Raw genomic sequence first — 19,875 nt, forward strand, 5'->3', positions numbered from 1 at the left:
CGGAATTACCGTGGAATCTAATTAAAGGGGAGTGCGGACGTTTCACATAACAGGGGTTCGGTGTACGCAGAGAATTCTACCAGATAAAAGGGAGACAATTTGCTAAAGAGGGCGGAAAGAGGGGTGCGCTTAGGGATGGGGCAAGAGTGAGAGAGAGAGAGAGAGAGACAGAGACAGAGACAGAGAGAGGAGAAGAAGAGCAGCGAGACAGCGCGAGGGAGGTGAGGGGAGTTCGCTACGCAGGTTTTTCTGCGCAGGTACACGGTGACGTCAGCGGCCGGGCGCGGTGCTATTGGTCGGCGCCGCGGTGGTGGGAAGGGCACCGCGCCGAGGTATTTTGAAGCGGACGGGAGCAGAACGCGCAAGACGTCCACCGCGTGCAGTCGCGGCAAAAGCGGAGACCCGCGCGGTAGTCGGTCAGTGCGTGGGAGTGCGTGCGTGCGTGAACACGAGATTCGAGCCTGCCGCCGCGCCGCACCCGCCCGTGCACCACTGTGCAAGATCGCCTACAGCGCATCATCGCTTCCCCACTGGCGACGTAAACAAGTGACTGTGGTGTACTGAAACGCAGTGTAGTTTCTTATTAACTGCCGCAGTGACAATCGCAAAGGCGACGCTATGCCTCTGTCGCGTGACAGGTGATAGGTTCTCCCGTGCTGGGGACTCCGTTTCGACACACTAAGCGCATCGTCGGGGAGCGAAAGTTGGCCACCGCAGACTCGACGACGACGAGACGAGCAGAAGCCGGCTCAGCGATGCAGGACAGGATCACGCCGTGTATCATCGAGGAACAAAGCTGTCTGGCTGACGTAAGTACAGAATGCCATTATACGTGCCATGCGTCGGCGACAGAACTCTGGAAGTGGGAGGTAGAGGGAGAGGGGGGGGGGGGCATAACCGTCCATTGTGTTCCGTCAGTGTCCCATTCATTTCACACCCACTTGTCTCGCACGGGCGGGCACATACTTTACTTCCTGTAGTGTTAAACCGCCACCCACCTACAAGAGGGGAGGGTGCTTTAAAAAGTTTTGATGTGGGAGTGGCTGGGCGTTTTAAATTTTCCGGGTAATTGCTGTCGCAATTTGCATGCACGCTCGGCCGCGCCTTCTTTCGTCGGTAGGAAACGGAAGGCGGTCTTCCGGCCAGCCGGCGAAGTGGCGCCGTCTTGTAGAGCACAGAGTGTTATACACGACCAGGATATCCTCTTCCTGCAGAATACGTACTCCTGCCGCTGTCGTTTACCGGCAAAACTACTCAGGCTGACAACCTGTTTGCTTGCTTAAATACTCTTATTTGTAGTAAAAGTGTTAACATTTTTTCTATCATACTGATTTGTTGACAAAAAATCAAGTATAGCTTCTGGCACATCTCTGTATTGTTTCTTGTGTGTGGATTCAGATTTACAAGTAAAGACAAAATCGTATTTTCCGCTTCTGGTTAATTTTTTCCATATTGGATGCCGTAGAAATGTGTGACAGTTCCTTTATAGAGTGATGTTTGAAAAAAATATGCCCTACCAGTTACAACTGAAGGCGGTTTATATAATACGCGATCGGTTTCGGGCTGAAGCTCATCTTCAGATGATTGCATTCCTTGTCTTTACGCATTCAGTGTTGGGATTGATCAAGTTCAGAAGTGATAATATTGTGTACTTGTGTTAGAAGTAGTCATTAGAAGTATCATATACCTTTATTCACTCACTAATTCCTTCTAAAACGTTATAAACTGTGGACGTAACACGAGTTCACAACATTCAACATTTTTGCATTCGAATACAGATAATTAGCAAAGCTATAGCTGGTTCAAATATCCCGTACGGTGAGCGAGACCGTTCGCAAAATAGAGTTTTCAGCCTCTTTACTTCACGTATCACTGCAAAATACGTGACAGATGGCTATTTTCATTGTATCGCGTGTAAATGTTTCAGTTAGTTCCATTCACAGTTAGTAATTCGTAATTATGCCGATTATAAATACGAATAACAGCGACCATCGTTTGTGAAATGTGTATTTCGATGAACTAGTTTCGAGACTTTTCCGACGAATTTATAGATAAGACATGCACAAGTTTGTGTATTCATGACGTAAACTGAAGTGTTTAGTCATAGTGAGGCAACCTCCAGTACCCAACATCTCGCTAAAAACATGAATATGTAAACTTCAGCATGAATAATCTGAGTTATAGACTGAAAAGCCTCGAAAATTAGTTCAAGGTTATAGAGATATATTTTGTAAGTGAATGATCGCTGCTATCTGCATTTATATTGTTAATAAGGTACATACTTACGATTTCCTACAATATCCCTAATGGACGATCGTCGTAGTGCTTACCTGCCACTGTGCGTTCTTGTGTGTAGCCCAAACTAATGTGCAGTCCACACACTTGCCCTGCACCGTAATGCAGAGGATACAAATGAGTTTCAGACTATATAATTCGTTCCCAAGTACGCTATGAATGAATAGAAGTCTTTCATGTGTTACACATACTTGTGTATCGCTTTCTACTTGACACACCCAATTAAAATCCGCACAGGCTATTACTCCGAGGTATTTTTATGTTGTGAACTATATTTACGTTGCCTACGGTTCCAGTTGTAGTTTATAAAAAGTGAACTTAAGAAGTGCTACATTATGTTCAGTTTCTTTAAAGAAACAATTGATGCTATGTCACAACTCTTACAGCTGGATGGCATACCTGTCATACTTGTACACTTACAACTTGTGGCGGCTCCGGCACATTCTCAGAGACGACAACGTCAGATGGACTCAGTCTGCAGCCAATAGTGACCTGTTCTCTAAACCGTTAAAACGTTACGTGAACACTAACGCCCTGGAATATCTGAAATTATTCCTGATCTGTGCATCACTCATCGTCAATGATAACATGCTGAACTCTACCAGTCGATAAATCCTCAATCCAGTCACGAATACGGAGAGGCAGAATGTTTTCTTTTCTGTGACAATACCCTTTGACAAAACGGTATCGAATGATTTTCTAATAACCGTCAAAGTTTTACTCCTTAGTGCTCGTGGGATACGCGTGATAAACAGCTTTTCATTATCATGAAACTGTATAATTTTAAGAAACAGATTTCCAAATCTGATTTACCTTCTCCTTCTAAACTATCGTCTCTAATGAGTAGTGTACCTGAAAATGGGTATTTTTTCTTCTAGAAACTGGCCCAGCGTATTTGTTAACATCATTTGATCACCGCACTGGATCAAGAGGTATCTTTACTATTATCACAACACAATAGACTACACACTGGCAATCGTATTCGGGAGGACGACTGTTCAAACCAGCGTCCGGCCATCCTGATTTAGGTGTTCCGTGATTTTCCTAAATACTTCAGGCAAATGCCGGGATGGTTTCTTTGAAAGGGCACTACTGATTTCCGTCCTCATCCCTCCCCAGTCCGATGAGATCGATGATCTCGCCGTTTGGTACCCGCTCCCAAATCAACCAACCAACCAACCACATTGACAATAGGACGTGCGTAGACCCATCTTCAATATATTGTTCGTGTCTTCTTGAGAGCAGCTTGGAAGGAAGATACATCAGGCCTTTAGGCTGAGTCGACGGCCAGATTAATAAATACGGGTCTTAAGTTCGGACTGGAGGTGAATAGTGAAATAAATCACTTCGTAAAATCTACGGAGAAACGAATGGTTCAAATGGCTCTGAGCGCTATGGGACTTAACATCTGAGGTCATCAGTCCCCTAGAACTTAGAACTACTTAAACCTAACTAACCCCAGGACAGCACACACATCTATGCCCGAGGCAGGATTCGAACCTGCAACCGTAGCGGTCGAGCGGTTCCTGACTGAAGCGCCTAGAATCGCTCGGCCACAAAGGCCGGCACGGAGAAACGTTGCAGAGAGATTCATCGTAATTGATTCAGACAATCCATAGACACCCTACTTCTAGATGACCGAACGGTAATTTAAACTGCGCTGATACTGATTATGAGTCCATGATCTTAATAATTGTGACACTCAGTTGGTTTATAAATATTGCTTCTTGTGGTAAATTACTTCACCCACTGCTATTCGTTGAGCTTTTCTGAAGAAGTCTCTAGCCAGGCAAGAGAAACCACTGTGGGTAGTACACCTGTTATTTGCCAGTTCGTTTCATGTCTCTTCAATCGTTCCGACTTAATAGGAGATCAAAACTGACGAGCACTTCTTAAGTCATCGTGCAGACAGATGTATGCAGCCTCTTCCTTCCTAGACAGGCTACACCTGATCTGGAGCTCTTTCTCTTCTAATCTAGATGATCTTGAGATCGACAGTTTGTTTATTCTTGTTAATATTTATAAGAAATCACCACAGCTGTATTCATAACGTTTATTACGTCACGACCGGTTACGGCGCCCTGCGAATAGGCTGTGAGCATTTGTTATGAAGACTGTTGGCCGTGTAGCGAGATGATGTTATTTCGAATGACACAATAAATGCGTATCAATACGTCTGTGTTTGTTTCTTATTAACATTAACCCCTCTCTTCTATCAACATAATCAGTGACACAAACGTGACCTTATACCAAAAGCCGGCCAGAGTGGCCGAGCGGTTCTAGGCGCTTCAGTCTGGTACCGCGCGACCGCTACGGTCGCAGGTTCGAATCCTGCCTCGGGCATGGATGTGTGTGATGTCCTTAGGTTAGTTAGGTTTAAGTAGTTCCAAGTTCTAGGGGACTGATGACCTCAACTGTTAAGTCCCATATTGCTCAGAGTCATTTAAACCTTATACCAAAGGCAACTACATGGCAGTTGGATGTGACCGTATGGCCTCCCACCACTGATTAGCTAGAAACGATTACACAAGGCCGTGTGCCAAACGAATAAAATGCTATATCCCTTTATGGAGTTATGTTAGACTGAATATAGCCATTAAATTAAAGAAAGAACAATATATGATTGATTTTGGTCTCGCTTAATCTATGCACGCAACACTACGTTACAAGTTACAATACTGTTATGAAAACACTTTTGGTTAACAGTTTATAGTACGTCTGTGACTTCAATGGATGAAGAACGCTAACTCTGATTGAACAAAAATGTACCTGGAACGTCTCACGATGTCGCGTCAGCTTCTTTTTTTCAGATGGTCACTATTAGCTTGTATTTTAATTTCTTTGCAAGCGCCCTACGGTATCATTTACGTTTAACTATTTAGCAATCACAAAATCGCTCTTGTTTCTAGTCCATGAAGTTTATCATTTTGTATATGTCCGACACGTTTCAGATCCATTATGTAGGATTACAGATTTGTCTTTAGCGCCACAGTTGCTGCTAAATCTGCTGAAAGTATCGTTTCTTGTAAATGTAAACTGAATTGCAAAACGCGTCGGACACAGAAAAATCAGACAACACTTGGCGACAAGTGTTGTTATTGTATTAGACCCCTCAACCGAGAAATAATCTTCTTTTGCTTCGTCTGCTTCCTGTGAAGTGTAAGGCCTCTAGGTCTCTTACTGTCTCGTCCAGACGTCCTCCTGCCATTTCCTCACTTGTCGACCCAGCTATCTTAGACCACTCATTGGTCTGCTAGTGCAGTATGGACTCTGGGGTCCTCTTTGGGCTCAATGATTGTAGATGTTTTTCTCTAGCAGTTCTTTATGTAATGTGTGACGGGTTCCTTCGAAACAGCTTCATTCCTATTGTGATCCCATTTGATGTAACCAGCTGTTCCTTTCAAGAATTACATTTCATAGGCTGTTAGTTTTTTCGCAGGTTTTTTTGCTTTCATTGTCCAGACTTCACTTCCATAGCGCTAGTCTTGCTAATGTCTTATAAAGGCGTACTGTGGTTTGCTTTGGACTATAGAAGAGATCCTTATGTTAGACCCTTATCAGGGTCTAACGTTGAATATGAAGATGGGGATAAAGGCGTGACATGTAGTCACGTAGGAGGCTAGTGATCATTCTAGTAAATATGCGTGGATCTGTGGTTAAGCTGGCTGTGTCGCATAAAAAGTCGTACAGCAGATGGAGAATGACTTTATTGATCACAAAGCATGCATGACGCGTTTCGGAATTATTTAAACGCTGTTGCCTTTGTGCTATCCGTACACTTGGGTTTCTGAAGGTGGAAAAAAAATCAGAAACGTATCAAGCATACATTTTTGGTGAATAAATTCATTCTTCACCTGCTGTATGGCTTTTTATGCGACGTAGCCAGCTTAACTACAGATCTAAGCATGTTTATATGATGATAGTTTGGTACACTCGACACAAGGGTGAGTTGCGTTCTTCTCAGTCTCGGCTGAAACCCAGAAAGTTGTTAGAATTGTAAGACGCTCATTTAGTGAGACGCTGATCTATGGAAATAGTTGCTGTAATTATAACACACCAAGTCACCACTTCTTACTTACACACAGATTCATGGAGTCGCTTCTCATGCTGGACAAAGAAAAAATATAGCAGTTATATCTTTCCTAGTACGGTACTGTAAACTGTACATTGGGATCTTAAAATAAATATAAATAAAATTTAAGTATTTTCATACAGTAAACAAATGTTTCTGTAAAGACGAGAAAACGTTGGCTAACGAGTTTTACAAACTTCAGGTTTCTTGCAGCAAATTGCTCTCAACCCGCTTCACCGAGTTCGGAAGTTATGATTAACGAGCTTCTGTCTCTCTCTCTAAAGAGTAACGTTTTGCTTAGTTATTACACAGACAAGTTTATCTCTGCAAGGAATGAAGAGGTAATGCTGCAAGCGACCTATCCAAGTGATATTTCAGTCGTGTACTATCAATAACACACCGACTTTCACGTGGAAATTTTTTTCACACAGTGTGTGTTAACGATCCCTTTCAGCAGCGCAGATGGTTCTAAACGGACGATGGTAATTTGTACATAAAATCAGCGCTAATATACTGAGGATTTTTGCATCACTCGTACCGCTGTCACAGCAAGTAGTGACGTTAAAAATGTAGTGCTAGATGTAAATCGAAGGAGTAGTTCCGCAAGTTATGATGTAGTTATATTGGATTAGTTAGAAAGTTGTCGTTGAACCCCTTATAATATAAATTCAGTGCTAAGAAGATAATTAAACATGTTTTCACCGAAGGTGTTGTGATTGGTTTAGCTCGATAATGTATACCATTAACCACACGGCATTTCGATTTCCAACTTTGCAGCTACGTGGAACCTAAGTTGGCCTGATGACGGTTGTTCTACAGAATGTAACGGGTATAAGTGCAGGCATGTCTGTTGGTGATTGATGATGGTATACTGAAAAACTCGACATCAGTATTTACGTCAATTGAAAACTAATAATTATAGCCACTACAACAAGTCGTATGTTTTTAATTTGGTTGGTACCTTCAGGTACACGTGGAATGCCATTAATGCTTATTTATCCCTGGGCAATAGGTCAGGTGTTGAAGTGTGGATGTGTGGACGCATAACGGTTAGTCTATACTGACAGGGATAGACCACTTAGTGGTAAAATATGACCCTTGAGAAAACACCAAGTCGTAAAGTTCTTGACATGTTTGTAGGACGACTGTTCGACACAGTCAAAAAACTACTAACACACATTTGTGTGCATATACGAAGTACTAGATATAAAAATATCTGCATTAACAGCCGTTAAACCTTTTACAACCCAACCTGGCAACCATAAATAGCGTTAAAATGATCGGTAGAGTAATTGGAACTGCTACTTTTCCTTTGTATTTTGTAGATGGTCACAGCTCGTGGTCTCGCGGTAGCGTCTCGCTTCCCGAGCACGGGGTCCCGGGTTCGATTCCCGGCGGGGTCGGGGATTTTGCCTGCCTCGAGATGACTGGTTGTTGTTGTGTCGTCTTCATCATCATCATTCATCCCCATTACGGTCGGAGGAAGGCAATGGCAAACCACCTCCACTAGGACCTTGCCTAGTAAGGCGGCGCGGATCTCCCGCGTCGCTCCACTACACTCTGTAAAAGGAGTATGGGACTCATCAAAAAAAAGATGGTGACAAGTAGACAATATTTTGAGAAACATTCCATGCTGATATCTCACTAACAACTGGTGGCATTACTTTCCGTCTGAGGTTTCGTTAGCGGAAATTGGTGACTTACAGTATACTATGCGGTATCGACAAATGTATTTTACTCTCTCAAACAGAATAAGTAATGAAGGACTGCATTAACATGTCAAGTACTTTCCGCAGTTTTTATATAATTCTTTCAGGCTGTAGCTCGCGTCATGTAGTAAAAAGTATTCCACACCCCGATGTATTTATCTGGGGCGTTTGAAGTTATGGCTGTGAAAGTTGGACGCTAGAGTAACGAGAAAAGAAAAGAAATAGACGCATTAGAGGTGTAGGTAAGCAGAGCAGCCACAAAAGCATCCTGGCCTGAAAGAAAATCTTATAAACAACTATAAACTAAACACCGCCGAACAGGCCTCGAAGGCCCAACTGCATCGTCCGACCGCCGTGTCATCCTACTTCTCAATCAAGTAGGTCTTCAATTGGCCTCACAGGGGCTGAGTGCACAAGTAGTACAAGAAATTAAAGAGGAATAGACATTCATTAACTTCATACAGAGAAGAAAAAGTAAGTTAATGGAGACCTGACTCGACATAACAGCTTCATAAACACATCCTGGAAGGATAGATCTTGGGAAAATAACAAAAGGCAGGAGCAGATCATCCATGTTACAAAGAGTTACTAGTCCATTGAACTAGAGCAACTGCAACCGAATGGTAAAGATGAGAATGACAGGCAAAGATGATTACATCAAGAAAGTGTTTGGTTTGATGTCTGATGATGGTAATGATGGTGATGTATGTCGCTACAGAGGCCGAAACGCTGGTACCTTTTACAACACGAGGCGGTGTGCAACCAAGAAATATTTATGGAAATTTCTTCCAGCCGCGAAAACCTACGAACTTACATACTTCCCGCAGTGCTCGTAGACTTTCAGAACACTCGAGCGAAACTTTTATTGCGTTTCGTTTCAGAAAGATTTCCCTTGTAACGACTTGATTCAGAATCTGGAGAAAGAGAATTTGAAGGAAGTCACCATCTTGAAGCAGCTGGGTCGTTGAATAGCAAAGGACGGTACATCATAATGACGCTAAATTGTACAACCTAAAACAGCATTCTACAACAACAAGAAGCTACGAAAATACTACAGACTACTGAGGCGTAGTGTTGCAGGAGAATTCTGAGGATTTCATGGAGAGAGAGAACGGGTAATGGAGAAGTCTTCAGCTACATATGAAAGACCGTTGTAGAGATCAAGCAACGGAGACACCAGTGGGTTGGACACATACAGATATTGCCCCTTCACTATGGACGTATGGCAAGGAAAAGTGCTTGGGCTGAATCCGCGAGGAAGACCTGAAATTGACAATGATCTCGGAACTGGAGAGACTTGCAGAAGATAGAAGAAAACTGGAGAAAAACAATTGCTGCCGACTATTTTATAGATTGGTAATGAAACAGGAAGAAGATGACGTCCGAAAGATTTCCGTATAACAGTTTTCGGAGAACGTGTTGTAAAGTACGCAGTGTTTTAATTCTAAGACCGTACCAAGTGCTACTAAATTACGAAGTTGACGCAACCTCCGCAGGTAGATCGATATTTCATTTTTCCCGAGCTACGCGCCCACATCTCCGCACCTGCCTTGTAGCTGGAGAGGATTATGTGGCCTCGGGTTACCGGCACAGCTCGCCTAAATCACCCGGAAAAAGTTTCAGGTAATTTAAGGCATATTTCGGGGCGTAGGGAACCAGTTTCTGACGAAGGGTGGGAGGAGGGGGGGGGGGGCGGAGAAAAGCGCGTTTCCCTCACATCTACAATATTCCGGGACCGGGTAAGTGGAATCATTAATTAATGACAGATTCATGTAATAAAAAAGGGATCCTAAAATTGGACATCAAGAGTTAATATGGCTTTCGCGTATTAGAGGAGGAATGTAATGCAGTCAAAAAGCATTTGCCGTGAGACAAAAAGAAAAGATGAGTGGCGATACAAGGTTAGCGAAGAATATAAGCTATTAATTAAGCTAATTAAAGTTTTTAACCATGCTAATTGATGCTGTGGAAATAGCGCAATTAATAAAATTTGTCAGGAATTAGTAAGGAGAGTGGTTCAGCGTTCAGCCACCAGATAATTTCCTTCTGTTTGAAAGTGCTACTGGCTCAGCACATCGAGTATACTCTTGCTGTATTTCTTTCAGTGAAAGATTGCAGAAGTGTGGTAGTTGCTGTTCCTGTAAAGCAACCGGAATTCATAACCAAACGGATCCAATAACGGGTTTTGAAACTACTACACTGGCTCACAGACCATCATATAGCAATTTACTGCTGGGTACTGTGTGCGCAATCGTAGTTTAAAACAGCTGTTAACGTGTCTTGGTTAACAAGGATACTGTGCGGAAAAACTGTCGATGGTATAAACTGCTAACACGACTGTGCATCGCCATTCCATTGCCCACACGTTGGATACGTTTACGAGAACCGCATCTTCTTCTTGCAGAAGGGCGAACGACAGTAATAATTTCATTCACTACATATCTTGGGAGGCAGTTATACGGACGATTGCGCTGCAGTGTTACGAACTCATTTACGACGCGATTTTGACAGTAATTGCGAGTGTATAAAACGTTCTCGGTTTTACGTACGGCGTCAGCCCTGAGTATAATCTCGAGGTTTCCTGCGTCGACTTCTCTAAGAACAACTTACTGTCGTGGCTTCTGTTGTGGTGACCATTAACAGCCCATAGGCAGATCGTCATTGGTGGGCGTACGTCATGCTGCCACAGATTGTCTCCATTCCCGCAGCTCTCTGCTAGTAACATTGACAATTCCGCTCATTGGCACTTTACAGAAATCTTAAGTTGCTGGATACGGTCTCACAAATAATAAAAAAAAAAGAATAACAGTCAATTCTGTTTAGCAACGTGATATTTTTTATGTTGGAGCGTAATTTCGTAGCTTTTTTTGTTATGCATGTCGATATTTCGGTGGTCATTTTTTATTTGCATTTCGTTGTTGTTGTTTGAGTTAACATATTATCTTTTGTCATTTGAGGCTCGCGAGTGGAGTTGTGGACGCTAGAAAATGAAGTCGCGAATAGGGAAGTCGGGGCGTTTCCGACATATACTTATGTTTGATTTCAGTAGAGGGGTGACAGCAGCGGAGGTGGCCAGAAACATTTGCGCCATATTTGCGGATAATGCCACTGGACAGAGCACGGCAAGAAAATGGTTTTCTCGTTTTAAGGAGGGTCGTTTTGACATTAGTGACTCTCCACGTTCAGAAAGACCTTCCGGCTTTGATGAAGATCGTTTAAACACATTAATCCACAATTACCCACATCAGTGGACTCGAGAACTGGCACATGTGATGAACTGTGATTATTCGACTATCGTGTGACAATTGCCTCAGTGGGGAAGGTCAAAGTTGGGTGTATGGGTACAATATGCGCTAACCAAAATCAGAAAATCAGCGGATGGTGATATGTGCATGTTGTTGTTGTTGTGGTCTTCAGTCCTGAGACTGGTTTGATGCAGCTCTCCATGCTACTCTATCCTGTGCAAGCTTCTGCATCTCCCAGTACCTACTGCAACCTACATCCTTCTGAATCTGCTTAGTGTATTCATCTCTTGGTCTCCCCCTACGATTTTTACCCTCCACGCTGCCCTCCAATACTAAATTGGTGATCCCTTGATGCCTCAGAACATGTCCTACCAACCGATCCCTTCTTCTGGTCAAGTTGTGCCACAAACTTCTCTTCTCCCCAATCCTATTCAATACTTCCTCATTAGTTATGTGATCTACCAATCTAATCTTCAGCATTCTTCTGTAGCACCACATTTCGAAAGCTTCTATTCTCTCATTGTCCAAATTATTTACCGTCCATGTTTCACTTCCATACATGGCTACACTCCATACAAATACTTTCAGAAATGACTTCCTGACACTTAAATCTATACTCGATGTTAACAAATTTCTCTTCTTCAGAAACGCTTTCCTTGCCATTGCCAGTCTACATTTTATATCCTCTCTACTTCGACCATCATCAGTTATTTTGCTCCCCAAATAGCAAAACTCCTTTACTATTGTAAGTGTCTCATTTCCTAATCTAATACCCTCAACATCACCCGACTTATTTCGACTACATTCCATTATCCTCGTTTTGTTTTTGTTGATGTTCATCTTATATCCTCCCTTCAAGACACCATCCATTCCGTTCAACTGCTCTTCCAAGTCCTTTGCTGTCTCTGACAGAATTACAACGTCATCGGCGAACCTCAAAATTTTCATTTCTTCTCCATGGATTTTAATTCCTACTCCGAATTTTTCTTTTGTTTCCTTTACTGCTTGCTCAATATACAGATTGAATAACATCGGGGAGAGGCTACAACCCTGTCTTACTCCCTTCCCTTTCATGCCCCTCCACTCTTATAACTGCCATCTGGTTTCTGTACAAATTGTAAATAGCCTTTCGCTCCCTGTATTTGCATATGTATGTGCATATCCGATTGATAGTTATCAGTTGGATCTTGAGAAACACCGACCATTCCTTTCCTGTATCGTTACTGGTGACGAGAAACGGTGTCTTTATGCTAACATAAAGACAAAAAAGGAATGGTTGAGCCCAAACAAACAGCAACTGCCAATACAAGACGTGTTCGCATCCACCAAATGAAAATGTTATGCATCTGTTGAGGCAGCTACGGTATGGTGTACTACGAATTGCTTCCTCGAGATGCAACCATTACCGTGGCTGGCATTTATTGCCAACAAATGAAACGTCTTGTAGACGCAATCCAAGAATAGCGATCAGGAAGACTGCGTTAAGTGATCGTATTCCACGATAACATCCGCCCGCATTCTTCTAGACTGACAAAAAATACTGTACAGGAGATGGGTTGGGAAGTCATTCCGCACCCACCCTATTCACCTGACTTGCGTCTACTGTTTTTCACCTTCTCTGTTATTTAGCGAACAACCGATTTCTTCGCCTCAAAACCACGTGATTTCTACGGTTGCGAAATCGAGAAGTTACTGCAGCGTTGACAGACTGTAGAAAATAGTGAAGGAGGATGTATTACTGATGACTAAACTTCCTCTTTATATGTTGTGTTTATTAAACTTACAAAAAAACGCTACGAGCTTATGCACACCATAATACATTGTCTTTATTTTTGTTGCCAATTATTTTTACTTCTATCCAGTCTATTGGAAAATCCAACTGACTCGTTACCTCTAGCGTCAAAAGTCACATTAAGAGGGCAATGGAGACAGTAGCATGACAGTGAGATACTTGTCTTTCGACGGAGAATGCAGGCACATGCACTTTACGTAATTATATTACGAATCTCAACAGCCGTACCAGATGGGGTTGATAGGAGAGATAGAGAAGATCCAACGGAGAGCAGCGCGCTTCGTTACAGGAGCATTTAGTAATCGCGAAAGATAAACTCCAGTGGAAGACTTTGCAGGAGAGACGCTCAGTAGCTCCGTACGGGCTTTTGTTGAAGTTTCGAGAACATACCTTCGCCGAGGAGTCAAGCAGTATATTGCTCCCTCCTACGTATATCTTGCGAAGAGACCACGAGGATAAAATCAGAGATATTAGAGCCCACACAGAGGCATACCGACAATCTTTCTTTCCACGAACAATACGAGACTGGAATAGAAGGGAGAACCGTTAGAGGTACTCGAAGTACCCTCCGCCACACACCGTCAGGTGGTTTGCGGAGTAGATGTAGATGTAGATGAATGCTGTATGAGCGTCAAATTGCGCAAATTGTTACGAATAGTAAAAATGGTGAAGACTAAGTAATATTTCTGGTGTGGGCTACCTTAAATTTAAATCCTTACGGTATTAGAGAAGCGAAAGAGACCAAATAAGAGCCGACTACTTCAAGCTTCCTAGATGGATGAATTGGTTCAAATTCGAGCTGCCGGAAAGGTAAGAAAGAAACATGTGTAACAATGGCTAAAAGGTATTGCAGTTATCGGTTTTCTGACGCACGCTAATATTGTGTACCACACTCAGATTCCTGGGTGAATAATTGTTTAAGCTGCGCATGGCATTTGTGGTGCCTTCAGCACTGATTACACCCAGCCTGTTCCACTCACGTAACAGCGTTGGGTGATTCAATAGTTACGGTACTGAACGCGTAATCGTGAGAAGAGGACCATTTTGATTACACTATTGACAAATCAGAGCAAACAGTAACTAACGTAAATATCCGGAAGTGGTATGAGACTTACTACAAATAGCTGTAAAATTAGATACGAGACTAATATTGGGTTCAAAAAATGGCTCTGAGCACTATGGGACTCAACATCTTAGGTCATAAGTCCCCTAGAACTTAAAACTACTTAAACCTAACTAACCTAAGGACATCACACACACCCATGCCCGAGGCAGGATTCGAACCTACGACCGTAGCAGTCCCGCGGTTCCGGACTGCAGCGCCAGAACCGCTAGACCACCGCGGCCGGCGACTAATATTGGGAGAATCTGAACGAAATGCAATTCATCCACGAAAGAGTTTGTTTATAGAGACATTTGTTCGGTTGATTCTGGGGCAGCTGTGTCTTAGGGGACCATCGGAAAATTGGATTGATACAAGGGATAGAGAAGGTCCAAAGAAGAGTTGCGCGTTTCGTCAAGGGATCGTTTACACGGCCCGAGAGCGTTACGAAGGCGCTCAACAGACTCCAGTTGCAGGCGGTACAAGAGAGGCGTTGTGTATGACGGACAGGTTTTCTCGCGAAACTTCGAGAGTACGCGTTTCTATAAGTTTCGGGAAACATGTTATTACCTCGAGCATGCACCAGGCATAAACGCAATTCAGAGATTTATGCCGAATAAATTAATAAAAGACGGGAATGATCACGCATTGTTCACAAAACAAGTCGTACCACTGTTGCAGAAACAACGGAAATTTTAAAAAGCACAAAAGCTGCAAGATTGGCAATGTCTTACTGAAACTCGAAACTTCAGCGAATTCTTCAGATTGAAAAATAAATGTTAAATGTGAGATGCTTTTAACAGCTTCCACAATGAAAATCTGTCTCGAAATCATACAGAAAATCCAAAGAGATTCTGGTCGTATGTAAAGTAGACCAGTGGCTAAATACAATACCTTCACTGCGCGATAGCAATGTTAATCTTACCGATGACATCGTCACTAAAGCGACAGTGTCAAACACAGTTTCCGAAATACGTCCACCAAAGGTTAACTAGATATTCCGGAACTCGAATCAAGAATAGCTGCCAACATACGTAACTTACAAGTAGATATTCTCGGTGAAACGAAGCAGCTTCAATCACTTAATAAAGGCAAGTCTTCCGGTCTAGATAGAGTACCAATTTGCGCCCTTTCAGTGTATGCCGATACAATCGCCCCTTACTCAGCAATCATATACTACCGCTCGCTCGACGAAAGATTCGTGCCAAAAGACTGAAAAGTTGCTCTGGGCACACCATGACTCAAGATAGAAAATACGACTAAGCCGATTAATTGCAGACCCGTATCAATGATCTCTATTTGCAGTAGTATTTTGGAACATATACTGCGCTCGAATGTTACGAAATACCTCGAAGATAACGGTCTATTGCCACATGGTCAGCACGGATTCAGAAAATATCGTTCTCGTGAAACACAACTAGTACTTTATTCGCAAGAAGTAATGGGTGCTATCGACAGGGGACCTCAAATTGATTTCGTATTTATAGGTTTCCGGAAGGATTTTGACGCCGTTCCTCATAAGATGCTCCTAATCAAATTGCATGCCTATGGAGTGTCGTTTCAGTTGTATAACTGGATTCGTAGTTTCCTGCCAGAAATTTCACAGTACGTAGTAATCGACGGTAAGTTATCGAGTAAAACAAAAGTGGTAGTTGCGTTCCCCAAAGAAGTGCTATAGGCCCCTTTGGTGTTCCTAATCTATATAAATGATTTAGGTTCAAAATGGTTCAAATGGCTCTGAGCACTATGGGACTTAACATCTGAGGCCATCAGTCCCCTAGAACTTAGAACTACTTAAACCTAACTAACCTAAGGACATCACACAGATCCATGCCCGAGGCAGGATTCGAACCTGCGACCGTAGCGGTCGCGCGTTTCCAGACTGTAGCGCCTAGAACCGCTCAGCCACACAGGCCGACTAAATGATTTAGGGAACAATTTCAGCAGCATCTTAGATTATTTACAGTTGATGCTATCATGTACCCATTAGTAAAGTCATCAGAAGATGAAAACGAACTGCAAAATGACTTAGAGACAATATCTGTATGGTGCCAAAAGTGGCAATTATCTCTAGATGTGGAAAAGTGTGAGGTCATCCATACTAGTATAAAAAGAAATCTCTTAAAACAAATAACACAAATCTAAAGACTGCAAATTAAACTTAATATCTAGGAATTACCGTTATGAACAACTTAAACTGGAACGATCACATAGATAATGTTGTCGGGAAGGTGAAGCAAAGACTACGTTTTATTGGCAGTCCACTTAGAAGATGCAAGAAATGTACTTAAGAGACTGTCTACACTACGCTTGTTCGTCATCTGCCAGAGTATTGCTGGGCGGTATGGTATCCACATCAGATATGGTTTGACGGTGGACATCGAAAAATTTTAAGGATAGGCAGCTCGTTTTGTATTATCTCAAAATAGTTGAGAGAGTGTCACGAATATGATAAGCAAGTTGTGGTGGCAATCATTAAGGAAAGGCAATTTTCGCTACAGATCTTTTCATGAAATTTCAACCACCAACTTTCTCCTCTGAAAGCAAAAATATTTTATTCTCGTCAACCTACACAGCGAGAAATGATCGTCGTAACAAAATAAGAAAAATCAGAGCTCTTACAGAAAGATTTAAGTTTCGCTTTTCTCACGTGCTCGTGCTTTTAGAGAGTGAGATGGTAGAGAAATAGTCTGAAGGTGGTACGAAGAACCCTCTGCCGGGCACTTCAGAGTGTGCGTTGTAGAGTTGGCATGCAGATGTAGATGTAGCGAAATCACCATGACAAGACAGTGTGAGAAGTCAGAAGTAATACGATCTTTACCGACAGTCGTTCTTTCCACATGTCATTCGTGAATAGAAAAGGCATGGGGGATCAATTAGTGGGGCCAGAAGTACCCTCCGCTACCCACTGTAAAGAGGCTTGCGGACTTTATGCATAGGTCTAGCCTCGGTACCCACTTCAGTAAAAGTCGGACCGCTGCCTTCAATAAAGGCTACTGCCAACTTTTTGTATCCCGTAGCGTCCAAACTGAAGTACTGCTATATCTCTAACGACCTTAATGTGTAAGATGGTACACCCTTCTTACATTCCAAACGGATACTGCGTTACGAGAGATCGGCAATTCACTTCTAATACCTCTAAATGTGGGTACTCCTGATCCTTACATGAAGTGTACATGGGGGCGTTCTTAGAAACATATATGAAGACCAGTTCTCGGAGTGCGTACAATGGCTTTCTAGTCCTGCCTTCCGTTGGAGCCTGTTGGGCATCTCTGCTTCGTCCCGGACGGTCAGTCGCGAAGTTGTTCTTCGAAGTTGTCTGTCAGGTTTCTCCAGGCATTCCGCCTCGCAGATGATACCTGTCAGTAGAGCGGTTGTAGAAGGAGGGTCTCCCAAGAGTCTTGTAGGCTGTTTCTTGCCAGAGAAGCTACAACTACCAAGAACTGTCACATCGATTTATGGTCTAGCATCTGCCCTCCGCACTAAACGATTCATGATTCATCGTACAGCGTACGGGACTCTGAGACCACTTGAACGATGCCACTCTTCTTTTTTTTTTTTTTTTTAGTGTAATAAGTCTTAAAAGTAACTGTAGATAGCTTCATATTTGACATTGTAAATATATGACAAAAGATACTTCGCTGTATTCAGGGGCCTGAAGATGGAGTAGTGTAAATCGAAAGTGATTGCAACTGAAATAAAACCTAAAAATACAGCTGAATGTGATATCCCTACTGCATATAAAGAAACGGCTGTCATCCGATGATCTATCTCCAGGTAGATACACGGAGATAATCAGTCGGAGTTGGGTAGTCTATCGTCATTGTCGGAGTGTAGACCTGTTATAGCCCAGTCAAATGATGCTCAAAATGGTCAAATGACGGAAAGTTTTGTAGCAGTTTTTTATACAAGCGTTCTCTACGTTTTCGAGGGTGCTGAACTCGAATTTTCAAAAAGCCACCAAAATTTCGGCCCAGAAATGGGTCAAAAATGGCAAAACTACTAAAAAATGAGCTTTTTATGTTTTTCCCTCATAACTCGAAAACGGCGAAGTTATTTGTGAAAGCAGACAGGATAAAATTTCCCATAACGAGATCCAGTGACTTTCTTCGTCAGACCAACCGTTTGGCGAGTAGCGCGTGTTGAAGTTAGCGCAATTTCAAAGATGCGGTTGGCCGTCTCAGGAACTTTCTATACGCGCTCTTATCGAGCTTTTGCTAAACATCCATTACCTTCCAGTAGTGTCACGATGTTACTGAGGTGATTGGTATTTCATACCTGACGTGGTGTAGGGGTAAGATGTTTGTGTGCCGTCACTTTCCTCCTTTGCCTGATGCGCTTTAGCTGTTGCATCGAGTTGTTTGCACCGTTTCCTTGATTTAATTGAAGAACAATTCGAGATCTGTTGTACTGTGTTTCATGGTTACCCGGACAAGTCTAGCACAAGCACCAAGGAGAGCGAACGAGCGGAAAAAAGCCCAGGAACACAGCTCTTTAAAAATAACCTTCAGCGAAACGATGTTAACACGTGCCGGTCAGAAGAAAATTCCCCTCCATAACCAACAATAAATAAACAAACAGCTGTATTTCCAAATCAATATGAAATGGAATGAGCATGTATGGACTGTAGAAGGGAAGGTGAATGGTCTACTTCAGACTGTTGGGAGAATTTTAGGGAATTGTGGTTCATCTGTAAAGGAGACTGTAAGTGGGATCCGTACCAGGTCGGATTAAAGAATGACATCGAAGCAATTGAGAGGTCGGCAGCTACATTTGTTACCGGTAGTTTCGAGCAACTCGCAAGTGTTGCGGAGATGCTTCGGGAACACAAATGGGAATCACTGGAGGGAAGCCGACGTTCTTTTCAAGAAACATTACTGAAAAAAAAAATTTGGAGAACTGGCATTTGGGGCTGACTGGAGAAGGATTCAAGCGCCGGCACGCCGGTCACGAACATTAAAGCACAGAGGGCTGTGAAGAAGAAGTCAGTCAATAGTACGCTCATCCCCCTTTCTAGGACGAAAATGAGATAGCAGCGGCATCTACACGAAGAGGACATAAGCGCCGCCCCACCTGGCTGCAGCCCAGTTGAAGACTAGCTGCTCTATAGCAGCGACTTAGGAACTGAATAATTTCACTTGTACACTCCTGGAAATTGAAATAAGAACACCGTGAATTCATTGTCCCAGGAAGGGGAAACTTTATTGACACATTCCTGGGGTCAGATACATCACATGATCACACTGACAGAACCACAGGCACATAGACACAGGCAACAGAGCATGCACAATGTCGGCACTAGTACAGTGTATATCCACCTTTCGCAGCAATGCAGGCTGCTATTCTCCCATGGAGACGATCGTAGAGATGCTGGATGTAGTCCTGTGGAACGGCTTGCCATGCCATTTCCACCTGGCGCCTCAGTTGGACCAGCGTTCGTGCTGGACGTGCAGACCGCGTGAGACGACGCTTCATCCAGTCCCAAACATGCTCAATGGGGGACAGATCCGGAGATCTTGCTGGCCAGGGTAGTTGACTTACACCTTCTAGAGCACGTTGGGTGGCACGGGATACATGCGGACGTGCATTGTAATGTTGGAACAGCAAGTTCCCTTGCCGGTCTAGGAATGGTAGAACGATGGGTTCGATGACGGTTTGGA

The 19,875-nt window shown here is 43.1% G+C and overlaps 1 protein-coding gene across 1 annotated transcript in view; it reads left to right on the forward strand.

Moving 5' to 3' along the window:
• The first annotated feature begins 371 nt into the window (after positions 1 to 371).
• LOC126160746 (uncharacterized) overlaps positions 372 to 19,875 on the forward strand; it is a 134,785-nt gene continuing 115,281 nt past the window's right edge. Inside the window, exon 1 of the mRNA XM_049916926.1 lies at positions 372 to 809. Within this exon, the coding sequence (XP_049772883.1) occupies positions 756 to 809 (54 nt within the window). The 5' untranslated portion in view covers positions 372 to 755. The remainder of the gene's footprint in view (positions 810 to 19,875) is intronic.

The sequence above is a fragment of the Schistocerca cancellata genome, chromosome 2, assembly GCF_023864275.1.
Source record: "Schistocerca cancellata isolate TAMUIC-IGC-003103 chromosome 2, iqSchCanc2.1, whole genome shotgun sequence".
In the NCBI taxonomy this organism is placed as follows: Eukaryota; Metazoa; Arthropoda; class Insecta; order Orthoptera; family Acrididae; genus Schistocerca; species Schistocerca cancellata.